General features: G+C 38.9%; 1 protein-coding gene across 14 annotated transcripts in view; it reads left to right on the top strand.

Annotated features, from left to right (window-relative positions):
* PICALM (phosphatidylinositol binding clathrin assembly protein) overlaps window positions 1-12,985 on the top strand; it is a 102,685-nt gene that overhangs the window by 66,874 nt on the left and 22,826 nt on the right. For 9 of the 14 annotated variants that reach the window (XM_075546412.1, XM_075546416.1, XM_075546408.1 and 6 more), the window contains 4 exons: window positions 8,445-8,552; window positions 11,570-11,701; window positions 11,795-11,825; window positions 11,972-12,071. In XM_075546412.1, coding sequence (XP_075402527.1) covers window positions 8,445-8,552; window positions 11,570-11,701; window positions 11,795-11,825; window positions 11,972-12,071 — 371 coding nt within the window. The remainder of the gene's footprint in view (window positions 1-8,444; window positions 8,553-11,569; window positions 11,702-11,794; window positions 11,826-11,971; window positions 12,072-12,985) is intronic. The other 5 variants (XM_075546409.1, XM_075546407.1, XM_075546404.1 and 2 more) reach the window with 1 other exon arrangement.

Raw genomic sequence — 12,985 nt, 5'->3', positions numbered from 1 at the left:
AGGAGCTTGGTGCATTTGCAGCTTAGACATTATAGCATTGATGGCTTCGCGTTTGCAGAGACCCTCAGAGAAAGTTGGGTCAGCTGTTAATTTTCATACTGGGGAGAGAATGTTACTGCCATTTTACAGACGACTCAGCTGAATTCCAGCAAAGCTAGCTGCTCCGAGATAATCCCGATTGTTGACACACAACCAGAGCAGGGAAAGCCCCACGTTCCTAGTTGCAGCTCTCCCTCTCAGTGGAAGTGTCTAACTTTGATTTAACCCTTTCTTAGTGAAGTAAGCCGTACAAGTGAAAAGTACAAAGTATATACTTAATTGGAGAAATCTCATCTGTTACTTTCTAATATTAAAAATTCTTATTGCTAATGATAGGACTTTCTTTTATGAAAATGAGTACTGCCACTGATGTCATCCATTAGGCATCAGCCGAGAACAGGGGTCAGCAAGCTTTCATGAAGGTCAAATAGTAAATATTTTGCTTTGCAGGCCACACATGTGTCCTAACTACACACAGCTGCCATTATAGTGAAAGTAGCCATAGAGAATATATAAACATATACACTTGGCTGTTGTCTAATAAGACCGCATGTATGATTTGCAGTTGTAGTTTACTGATCCCTAGCCCATAAAAGCCTTTTTAATAAGAAGCCTTTTAGCCCAATTTAAAAGTTTCTAAGAAGTAGGATTATACAATAAAAATTCTGACACTTTATTACCCAAAGTAATAAGAAAATAAAAAGAAAACCCAAATTGTGCCATTTCTAGAGCTGCATCATCTCTTTTTTTAAATATCATTTTATTGGGGGCTCGTACAGTTCTTTTTTTTTTTTTTTTTCACAAGAGAAAAGCTTGTAGTTAGTTCAGGGATCGTTTGCTGGCCCTTAGGAGCGTTTTCCAGTCGTCTGTTGGGGCACCACGCCCTGGCCCCAAAGTCCACTTTCAGCATTCCCTGGGGACCTTGCCACTCCATTCCCTTGCTGTTCCGCTGCACTCCCCCAGTGATTTGCCTCGCTGTGTTGGGATCAGGTCAGGTGCAATTCCCACACTGTGTCTCCGGTGCTGTCCCCTGTATCGCCCTTAGTCACTGAGGGGCATCATGTCTCATAGTAGGGCCAGCCATGTTGTTCTCTCTGTGGACTGGCTGCTCTACTCAGGAACATCATCATCACGAGCTCGTACAGTTCTTATCACAATCCATCCATCCATTGTGTCCAGCACATATGTACATTTATTGCCATCTTCATTCTCAAAGCATTTTCTTTCTACTTGAACCCTTGGTATCAGCTCCTCTTCCTACCCCCCCTTCACCCACCCTCCCTCACGAACCCTTTGATAATTTATAAATTATTATTATTTTGTCATGTCTTACACTGTCTGATGTCTCCCTTCACTCACTTTTCTGCTGTCCGTCTCTTAGGGAAGGGGTTATATGTAGACCATTGTGATCAGTTCCCCCTTACTCTCCCACCTTCCCCTTTCCCTCCTGGTAGCACTGTAGAGCTGCATTATCTTATAAACCAATAGCTCCATGACCATTTAAACTTCAAGAAATTGAGCATAATATGGTAAAGACAATTAAATTTTTACTTCCTCATTTGCACCCAACACATAAGTGATCACCCTCCTGGACAGGCAGCTTTTTTGTAGGGCCTTCGTGTCACCAGAGAGTTCTTAGATAGCATTGCTCTAGAACAACAGTCAGCCCATTTTCTCTAAAGGGTCACCTCACAAATATTATAGGCTTTTCAGGACACAAAGTTTCTGTTGTATATGTTTCTCTTCTTATTATTTTGTTTGTGTTAAACAATGCTTTAAAAATCCAAAATCATGTTTTCTTCTTTGGACCATGTAAAAGCTGGCCACAGACAATAATTTGTCAACTTCTGCTTTTATAGGATTAAGAAATATGCAGAAAACAAGGGAGTAACTCTGTAGATACACTCTGGCCCTGCCAACGGAAGGCATGTATTTGAAGATGTGGTACGCAGTGTAATAAGCTGCGGGTTACCAAGAGGGAGTTGTGGTCCTCGCTCTGCCATCTGCAAGCCTGTGACCTTGTCTGGCAGCTTTCGCATGAGGAACAGAAGACAGCTTAGTGTTGGTTTACAAGAATAGTGTAGGCTCAAGGTATAAATTACCTCACATCTTGTTTTTCTGAAGAGATGTGGTTTTTTAAAATAGTTTTATTTTCAATAGTGTTCTTTTAAAAAATACACCCAAGTTCTTTTTTTTAAATAAGCAAGTTACAATTTGATGATTGCCAAGTGCTTAGGCTCCTCTGTTGTTGTTTTTTTCTCAGTTGTGCCACCCTACTCTGACTATAGCTGTTCCTCCTCCTCCTCTTCTCCCCCCCCTCCCCCCCCATGGTATGCCTTGTCAGATTCTTCTGGTGCCATCGTCCCCTCTATAGCCAGTTTCTTTGGGGACAGGTACTAATAGCTGTGTTGTCAGACGCCATCGAATAGTTTAGAACCCGTAGTGACCCTATCTCTGTCTATGCACACGGCACAAAACACTGCCCAATCCTGCTCTGTGCTCACAGTCGGTCCTATGCCTGAGCCTACTGTTGCAGCTGTGGTGAAATTGATCTCGCGGAGGGTCTTCTTTTTTGCTGCCCCTCCACTTTACTAAGCTTGATGTTCTTCTCCAGGGACTGGTCTCTCCTGACAATATGTCCAACATCTGTAAGATAAAGTTTTGCTTGCCATCTGCGTTAGTCCATGTAGACTAGAGTAACAAATCCAGGGAGACTCATGTGTAAGAAAGAGCTTTATATATAAGAGCAATTGAATCTTGAGAAAACATCCAAGCCCAGTCCAGATCAAGTCCATAAGTCTGTTATTAGCCCATTTGTCCGATACCAGTCTATAAAGTCCTCTTCAGACTCTTGCAACACATGAAATGAAGCCAAGTGCAGGAAGATCACAGGTCAGTGGGCGGGAAGTCTTGTGGCTCCAGTGGCATTGTAAGCATCTCAGCACTGGCAGGGTCTCCATGTGGCTCCTCCAGCTCAGGGCACTAGCGTAGCTCCATGTGTCTTGTCAGCTGGAATACCTCACAGGGAATGAGCATGTGTCTCACCTCCAGTGAGCTAATCTCCTTAGCGCCTCCAGATGAGGTCATCAAGCTACGACCTGACTGACAGGCTAAACTCCACCCCTTCATTCTTAATTCTCAAAATGACAACAGTTTATGTAACTACCACATCATGCTTAACTCCAGCAAGCAAGACATCAGTTTCTCCTCCTAGCTCTATAACTTATCAATTAAGGGATTGTGGAATTTTGGGCTTTTAAGAAAACTTGGGAAGAAAAAACGTTTGCTTTTGATGAGCATACTTACTGTGCCCTGATTAGGCACTTGGTGGTATTGTTCATTTTAGGTTATACTCCAGGCATGTACATTCTCTTCAGGAGAGCTTATAAAAGGTCAGTGTTCCAAGTTTAAGGAATGGAAAGCTCTTTGTATAGCGTTTAATAAATGACTGTTGCTCACTTCAGCATGAACAGTATGACATGAGTTTAAGGAGATTGTAGAGGGAAAGGCGGCCTTTGCCAGGCTGCATAAAGCCCATACAAATGGGAAGCAGTTTCTAGGGAGGCATGGACTTGTTGATGCCTTTCTTTTGTCTCTCCAAATATATATTCTAGACTAGCATAGGAGCAAGAGGACCTCAAACTTCAGCTGGGTTTTTGTATGTGGAAATTGATTGCATAAACACATATGTAGGTTCTTAAGCAAAGTCGGGGTGATATAGGAAATATAGATGGCTTTTGGTACTGTAGTTATATGTATTTAAAGGTGGAATCTATAAAGTCGTTGGATGGAAACAGCGTAGGCTTTTGAAGCTTAGTGAATGGGGTGTGGATTTCAGTTCCCCTCCTCCTTTACTGTCTTTACGACGTATTTAATCTCTGAATGTCCATGGCAGGCCATGGTTTGGGAGGTGGCAAATAGGCTATCATGAAGGTCACATATATGCTATAACAGGTAGTACAGTTTCTGACATGTAGAGTTATTATTCAAACAACTGTTATCAAAAAACTGTCTTGTGTATATTGATAGCATCATTCCTTGAATGTACTTTTTATCTGAATTATTCATCAAATATAATCTTGAACACTGAATTTTTGTTGTTGCTGTTGGTCTGGCATTTGCTATACAAAACTCGAGGAGTTCATACAACTTAATAGTCCAAATGCAATACAGAATACATTATTGTAGCTATAGTTATTGGCATTTTTTTCTGTCTGCTAGTTTATGTAAAGGGAGCCCTGGTGGCGTAGTGGGTTGCACCTTGGATCACAATGTGAACCCACCGGCTGCTACGCCCGCGGGAGAAAGACAACAATTTCTGCTCCCATAAAACTTACAGCTTTGGAACCCTTACGGGACGGTTCTGCCCTGTCCTATCTGCTTGCTGTGAGTCAGAAGGAACTCGATGGCCGTGAGTTAGTGTATGTAATGTGAACTAGTTTGAATAAATGGGAAATCACTATTAGGTTCTGGAGTCAAACAAATAGACTTCTTTAAGTCTTGGGTCAGCTAACTACTCGATCTTTGACCTTGTTCAATCTTTTAATTTCCCCATCTGAAAAATGGGATTAATTACTGGGTTTGTGAGGTTCAAATGCCTTCTATAAGGCCCATTAACAATCCAGCCTTTACTTCTTTATTTCTATGGTATTTGAGATGCTTCTCTGTTCCTTAACCTTGCTAGTCTTATACTTTTCAGCTAATCTATTTTCATCCTCTTGAGATTGCCATAGACAGGGCAATTAGTCATTAGACATTAGTCTGTAGCCTGGTGCTGTTGGTAAAACTTTTCTCATAGCCTTCATGAAATGAAACTTAGAATCCAGGTGTTTTGTTCATTTCTTTTACCTCTAAAACTTCTTTTTGGAAATGTTGATGTTATATTTTGTTTCTTTTGTTTTACGTAACTTTGAAAAATTAAAACTTGACAATCGTGACTGTCCCTAAAAATGTAGGTCAGAGAGAAAAGTAAAGGCCATAAAGTTGATGATGTGCCTTAAAATGATGATGGAAAGGTTGTGTATTATAGGCATTCATTAATTTAAAAGATTGTTACTTTGTAAGTACAGTGCTTGCTTGCATGGCAGTTAATCAGTTGCTATTTATTTTTACATCTCTTTCACCCCATAAGAAGAGACTTTTTAAAAAAGATTATTTTATTGGGGGCTCATACAACTCATCACAATCCATACATACAACCACTGTATATGAAGCACATTTGTACATTTGTTGCCCTCATCATTCTCAAAACATTTACTTTCTACTTAAGCCTTTAATATCAGCTCATTTTTCCCCCTCATATGAAGAGACTTTTAAAACTACTAAATATGGATTACTTTGTATCTTTATCCAAACGTTGATATTCTAAAAAAGAATTGCAATAAATCTCTATTGAACAAAAATAGCAAAATTGAAGCTATTTTTAATTTATTTACAAATTCTCTATTTAGGTTTGTACATTTCTGAAAGCCGTGTTTCCAGTTTTTAATCCTTAATCCTTTCTCAAAGAATCTGTACTTCAACCTAAATCAAATAAAAAAATGGGAATTTCAGCATCCTTAAGGGACTGTATTCCTTTTAAATATTCTTTAAGATCTGGAAACCAAAGAGAAGTCTGAAGGGACAAGGTCAGGCTCTCGGCTGGGAAAAGAGTGAAGAATGAGCAGGTGCACTGTCATGATACAAACAACATTCCGTTAAATTTTCCAGGCCTTTTTTTCCCCATCAGTGCAGTTTTCTTAGAACGACTTCATAAGGCCCTGTGCTTAACCTATGTCTTTTAAGATTTAGTGGGATATTACCCATTTGATTTGGAATCCTCCCAAAACAGTCACCATAAAATTTTGAGAATGACCTCTTCCCCAGAAGATCCCCTCAGAACTACTTTAGATTGTGCCTTTTGGGGTGGGGGGGATGCCCTCAGAAGACCAACAGCTAGCAACCCACTGCCATGGAGTTGGTGCCGACTCACTCCTAGTGACCCTAGAGGACCAGGGCCGAACCGCCCTGTGTGTTCCATGACTGTGACTGTACTCCAGAAGAAGGCCTCGACTTTCTACTCTGGAGCTTACTCTGTGGGCCCATTGGGGGTTTCAGACCTTATGCTTGCTTAGCAGCCCAACACATCACCCCTATACTACTTGGGCACCTCAGAGGACTGAGGCAGTTGTATTCCTGAGAGAACTTGGCTGCAGCCCACCCCTGATTGCAGAGACATGTCTAAGAATATTTTATTGGGAATAAGCCCCCATGCATGTCTGAACTGGAGCCCTGGTAGCAATTCTTTTTGGCTACTCGTATTTTATAATGCCATGGTGTGAGGCCAATGTCTCCTTACTTGACTATTCATCAAAAGATGATAGTTTGAAACTTGCCACTCACTCCCAAGAGGTACCCGAAAGTCACACAGCAATGAAAATTCAGAGAGCAGTTCTGTCACTCTGGAACACATGGAGTTTCCAGTAGCAATCTGTTGGTTTGTTGTTGAATAGGTGCATTGATGCCTTTGCTTTTCGTTTTTAATTCCTTATAGAACTGATACACCTCAGCAGACAAACATGTATCATGATTGGCCAATCACAGTGCAAGAAATACTATAGATTTAGTAATTGAATTTCTGAACTGCCTAGATACTTTAAAAATGTTAACTGCACACAGGTACAAATAGGAACTGAAAATACAGGGAATCCAGGACGGATGATTCCTTCAGGACTAGTGGTGTGATTGGCGATACTGGGAGGAGGGCGGGTTGGAAACGGGGAACCAATTACAAGGATCTACATGTGACCTCCTCCCTGGAGGACGGATAAGAGAAAAGTGGGTGAAGGGAGACAAGACGTCGGACAGGGCAAAATAATCATTCGTAAATTATTAAGGGTTTATGAGGGAGGGGGGAGCGGGGAGGGAAGGGGACAATGAGGAACTGATGCCAGGGACTTAGGTGGAGAACAAATGTTTTGAGAATGATGAGGGCAGTGAATGTACAAATGTGCTTTACCCAATTGATGTATGTATGGATTGTGATAAGAATTTTATGAGCCCCTAATATAATGATTAAAAAATGTTAACTGCTCAGTCTGTATAATTAGAGGGAACTTTTCATCAAATAGTTACGGAATTTATGTACTGAATTATTTTGTTGTGGCTTGTACTGTTTTTAAAGAAATAGTGTTCATGTTCTCATAGTATGGCCAGCATCTTTGAGTTAAAAGTGTTTTGAGGCTTGAATGTATCATAGAACAGGATCAAACTTAGGTACCCTATAAAAATTGTTGACCTACAGACTATTTATGATATAAAACACTGCTTTTAAAATAGCAATCTTAGGTAATATTGGTGTGTGCCACCTTGTGTAGGTCGTCATAGTCCTCTGTATTCGAGAACAAATTTCCCTATCTAATTTGGAGATGGGAGCACCCTTAACAGCCATTGATTGCATCCTTCTAAAAAATACAAGAATTCCTTCTTTGTGGCCCTTGCCAGATTGTTTTCTGCTTGGATGTGCTGAGAAATTGAAAGCACTCCAAACCATCTTGACAGCCTTAATATTTTCAGATTATTTTAAATCTCACCCACTAGAGAATCAGAACTTCATCTAAACAAAACAAAAAAACTGTTTCATTTAATTGAACATTTCATGCTTCTTGTTGCCTTAGCATTGGCTGGTGTCAAAGAGCTGAGCATGGTATTTACTTATTGCCACTAGCATCTCTGTAATGACAAAGGAGCACAAAAGTCTTCCTGTTTGTGGTCTGGTGGTGTTTCAGTCTGCTTAGGTAAATTAGCTTATTTGATTGCTTTCTACTGCTGGAAGTAGTAAGATGAAGTAAGAGGGTAACTAGAAGTGAAAGGTCTGTGTTTATTTTTTGCCTTGGTGTGCTTAAAGCCCCGTGACAAAGCAGAGATAAAGTTATAAGCCCTGTTCCTAATAAAATGAACTTAAACTATATAGTTTTTGAAAGAGAGAGAAACAAAATTTGGATGGATAGATGACAAAAGATTCTTAGATTTGCTAAACAGATTTATTTATTTTTACAGACCCCCCCCCCAGAATATTTCATTGCCAAATATGTGTATTTTGTTTTATACAAAATCTTGAATTTTAGGGTGTGTTTAAAAAATATTGTAAGCATATATAATTAAAGTAAAACACGTAAATTTTTTATTTCTGTAGTAAAGCAAAGTAGTGATGAACATCAGTTGCTCCTTGTCAGATTGTTATGGAAAATGTAGTCACTACCCAAATAATGTGATGATACAGAAAATGGTTTCCTTGAAGGCTTGAGTGGTTTTTTGGTTTTGTTTTATTTTGTTCTGAGTTCTTTTGCTCTAGGAATTTATTGTTCTTTCCATTGTATTGTTATCATTATTAATGAATTGTGCTTTTCCCATTTTGATTTGTTCAGGATTCACTCCTTCTCCAGTTGCCCAGCCACATCCTTCAACTGGCCTTAATGTTGACTTTGAATCTGTATTTGGAAATAAGTCTACAAACGTTATTGTAGATTCTGGCGGTAAGGAAAAATATTTTTCTTCTAGTAACAGTATTATAAAAACTTGGAGTCTGTGTAGGGAAGTCTAATGCTACTTTGAACATGTATAAGTAGATTTAGTTGGAGTAGCCAATGAAATTACTCCCAGCCCCACCTAAAGAGAACTCTAAGGAACTACTCCTATGAGCCATTGCCCTTCTCTTTTGTGACAGTGTTGATTGACTCTTGGGAGATTGTGTTTCTTACAGAACTAATGAGAGATATTTTGCTCATAAGTTAAAATGCAAAGTCACCAGTAAGTGTTTTTAGAATGCCTTTTTAGTCATTATTGACCCCTGGAGATGCTGTGGAGTAAGTGTTACTAGATTGATAAGTGCAAGGTCAGTGGTTCAAACTCAATAGGCACTCTTCAAGAGAAAGACAGGGCTGTTTGGTCCCATAAAAATCTATAGCCTTCAAAACCCTATGTAAGGTCTCCATGGGTCAAAGTCAACTTGAGTGAGTCAGCCATTATAATCCCTATATTTCTTAAAATAGATAATCTGTTTCAACATAGGAAACCACCTGATTTTGAAAACTATGAAATTAGAATCTTTAGCTCCTTGGACTTGTTAGATGGTGTTTCCATAAATACTGGACTGCTGGAACTTTTTCTTATTTCAAGAATGACTACCATAGTGTGCTTATTCAGTTGTATTAAAAGAACTTTATAATTCTTGGATCTCAATTTCTATTTAAATCTTTAGTTAATATATTGTTAATTTGAAATGTGTGAAGATTAATAGTTTAAGTGCTGACACTCAGTAATTCTAATCATACCAGAAATAGATTTTGATTTGGTTAATAATTAAAATTGACCCATTTAAATATGAAATGCTTTATAGCATCTAACTAGATATCATCCCAAAAGTAAGTAATAAGCTTTTTTATGTGTGGATTACAAATTCATCTTTTTGTACACTTTATAGGTTTTTGAAGCATTTTACTTTTCCCCTTCCAATTTGTCTTTCTGGAAATATAATCTAGTCAGTCACATTTTGTAAGCTGCCCCTTTTGCTATAACTTTTCATCAAACTCTTTGAACCTAAGCACTTCATTTGTTTATGCATAGGTCATGCTAATAATTTCCCCTACTAGGTAGGTTGGATTTGCTCCTGATAGAGAATCTTAAGGATTTTATTGTATTTTCATTTTCAGACAGTGACATAATTTACTAGCCAGCAATAAGAGAGTAACAGATAATCTCATGGCTTATTTTCAATGCACATGCACCTTACAGCCTCCACTGTGCAGAATGTGTGTGTGTGTATACTTTTTATATATATATATATATATATATATATATACATATATATATACACACACACACATAAAGTGTATCGGGAGAGGGGAAGACAGGGGAAAGGAAGTAGGTGTTAACAACCCCAGGGACAAAGAACAACAAGTGATCCAAAATCAATGGCGAGGAGGGTGTAGGAGGCCTGGTAGGGCTTGAATTACTGAAACCCAAATGAAGGCTGAGCCGGATAGTAGGACAAGAGAAAATAAAAGGAAATAGAGGAAGAAACTAGGAGGCAAAGGACATTTATAGAGGTCTAAATACAGGAATGTACATATGTAAATATATTTATGACAATGGGGAAATAGCTTTATGTGCATATATTTATAGGTTTAATATTAAGGTAAGCAGATGTACATTGGGCCTCTACTCAAGTACTCCCTTAGTGCAAGAGCACTTTGTTCTATTAAACTGGCATTCCATGATGTTCACCTCCCCGACGTGATTGCTGAAGACAAATGGGTGCATAGGCAGATGTGTTGAAGAAAACTGATGGAGCCCGGCTAGGGATTGAAGATAAGTAAGTGCTGGCTATCTGGCTGAGAAGCACAGCTATCTAGCTATGTGATCACTAGGTGTCAATGGGATCAGATATCAAGCATCAAAGAACAAAAAATCTTATCAATGTGAATGAGGGAGCATGCAGAGTGGAGTCCCAAAGCCCATCTGTAGGCAAGTGAACATCCCCTTACGGAAGGTTGCGGGGAGGAGACGAGCCAGTCAGGGTGCAGTATAGCACCGAGGAAGCATGCAACTTTCCTCTAGCTCTTTAATGCTACCCCCACCCCCACTATCATGATCCCAATTCTACCTTCCAAATCTGGCTAGACCAGAGGATGTACTCTGGTACAGATAGGAACTGGAAACACGGGAAATCCAGGACACATAACCCCCTCAGGACCAATAAAGAGAATAGAGATACCATGAGGGGAAAAGGAGGGTGGGAGAGAAAGGGGGAACCAATTGCAAGAATCTACATATAACCCCCTCCCTGGGGGACCAACAACAGAAAAGTGGGTGAAAGGAGACATTGGACAGTGTAATACATGAAAAAAGTAATAATTTATACATTATCTAGGGTTCATGAGGGAGAGGGGAAGGGGAGAAATGAGCTGATACCAATGGCTCAAGTAAAAAGAAAAGATTTTGAGGATGATGATGGCAACAGATGTACAAATGTGCTTGTCGCATGGATGGATGGATGGATTGTGATGTGAGTTGTAAGAACCCCCAATAAAATGATTTTAAAAACCCAAAGGGGTGTGTGTCTGTGTGATAAAACAACAGGAACCTTTGAAAAAAATGGGGTTTTGAACATCTATATTGCTTCAAATATAAGTGAACTGTGAGAAAAATGTTGCTCCATGAGAAGGGAGAATTACATTCCCTACTCCCCTTTCTTCCTAGCAGTAAGAATCGTTTCTTGGTTCTTTCTCTTTATATACATTATAACCATAATGTGTTTTGCCATGAGATAAGATGAAAACAATTCCATGAAAACAGCCAATCTTAGCAGTTTTTTATGGAATGGAGAATTTTTCCTTTTTCCATTTCAGAGCATTTATTTATCTACTGCCCATTTTTAAAAGAACTTTTCCATTGAACAAGAAATTAGAAATAGCAGCAGAGACCCATTTTAGGAAGCTGTAGCACCATAAAGTTCCTTACAAATCCTATTCCGTCTGTTTGTAACTTTAAGGCTTTGATGAATTAGGTGGACTTCTCAAACCAACAGTGGCCTCTCAGAACCAGAGCCTTCCAGTTGCCAAGCTCCCACCTAACAAGTTAGTATCAGACGACCTGGACTCATCTTTAGCCAACCTTGTGGGAAGTAAGTATTCTTTGCATTTCCCCTTCTTTAAATCAATTGTTTTTATAAAAAGTGGATCTAGTTTTGAAATGCTTTCTTTTTCTCCCATATTAGATCTTGGCATTGGAAATGGAACCACCAAGAAGTGAGTGTTTTATTGCTACTCTTTCCCTATGTACAGATCATTTCAGTAGTAGGTGTAGAGATCTTAAATGCACTGTTCAATCTGTGTGTGTAATGAAGATGTTTTACAACGAGCTGTTTAATGTTCTTACCTATGTTTATTCAAAGCGATGTCAACTGGAGTCAGCCAGGTGAAAAGAAGTTAACTGGAGGATCAAACTGGCAACCAAAGGTTGCACCAACAACTGCTTGGAATGCTGCCACGATGGTGAGTTGGAAAACTCATGATATTCTTCCACATGAAAATTTAGTTCAATATGTAGCATGAAAATGTTTTAACATTCTTGGATTGCTGTTGAGCTTTAGAAATATACGTAATTTATATTACTTTTTTAAGGAATTTTTTTATTGACTATCTCTGAAGCATGTTTTAAAGCTAGCATTTATTTGTGGCTTACTACCTACGTGCCCAGTATTGTTCTAATAAATAACAGTGTAGTGCTATTTTATGTAATCTTCAAATTGACCATGTTTGATAGTAATTATCCTTACTGCATTTGACACATGAGAAGATGGAGGCACAGAGCTTTTAAGTAATCTGTTTATGGTAGTAGAGTGCTCCAGTCATTGGATGGGTTGCTAGAACCAGACAGCTTCACACCCCAGCATAAGCTCTTGATCACTCCCTTCTCTGTATGGCTGGGCATCAAATGTATTGCTTACCCTATATACTCGAGTATAAGCCGACCCAAATATCAGCTGAGACTCCTAATTTTACCACAAAAACTGCATTAAAAATGTGCTGAAAAACTCGGCTTATACATGAGTATAAATTATTTTTTCTAATCTCACTATTGAGATCAACCCAACAAGTCTCCCTGGATCACAGAAAATCTATTTCTTACAGAAAAAATTTAAATGTCTTCTTTTCGTGTGCTCGTAGCAGCATTTAGATCACATAGGCTACATATGTCAACATTTATTTTTGTTGGATTCTCACTGTCCTCGTTACAGCCACTTTCTTGTTACATTCCTTCAAGGGTATTGCCCTATTTTCTCTTAACTGTTAAATTAGTAAGATTAAGGTAAAACTACAGTATGCTGATAAAATGTTATGTTACCTTATCTAAGGCATTTTATTTGCACCATACTTCACAAATGGAAAATAATATAGGAACTTAG

This window comes from Tenrec ecaudatus, chromosome 4 (assembly GCF_050624435.1).
Source record: "Tenrec ecaudatus isolate mTenEca1 chromosome 4, mTenEca1.hap1, whole genome shotgun sequence".
Lineage (NCBI taxonomy): Eukaryota > Metazoa > Chordata > Mammalia > Afrosoricida > Tenrecidae > Tenrec > Tenrec ecaudatus.
The sequence above is the reverse complement of the archived record's forward strand: the minus strand, read 5'-3'. Positions and strand labels throughout refer to the sequence as shown.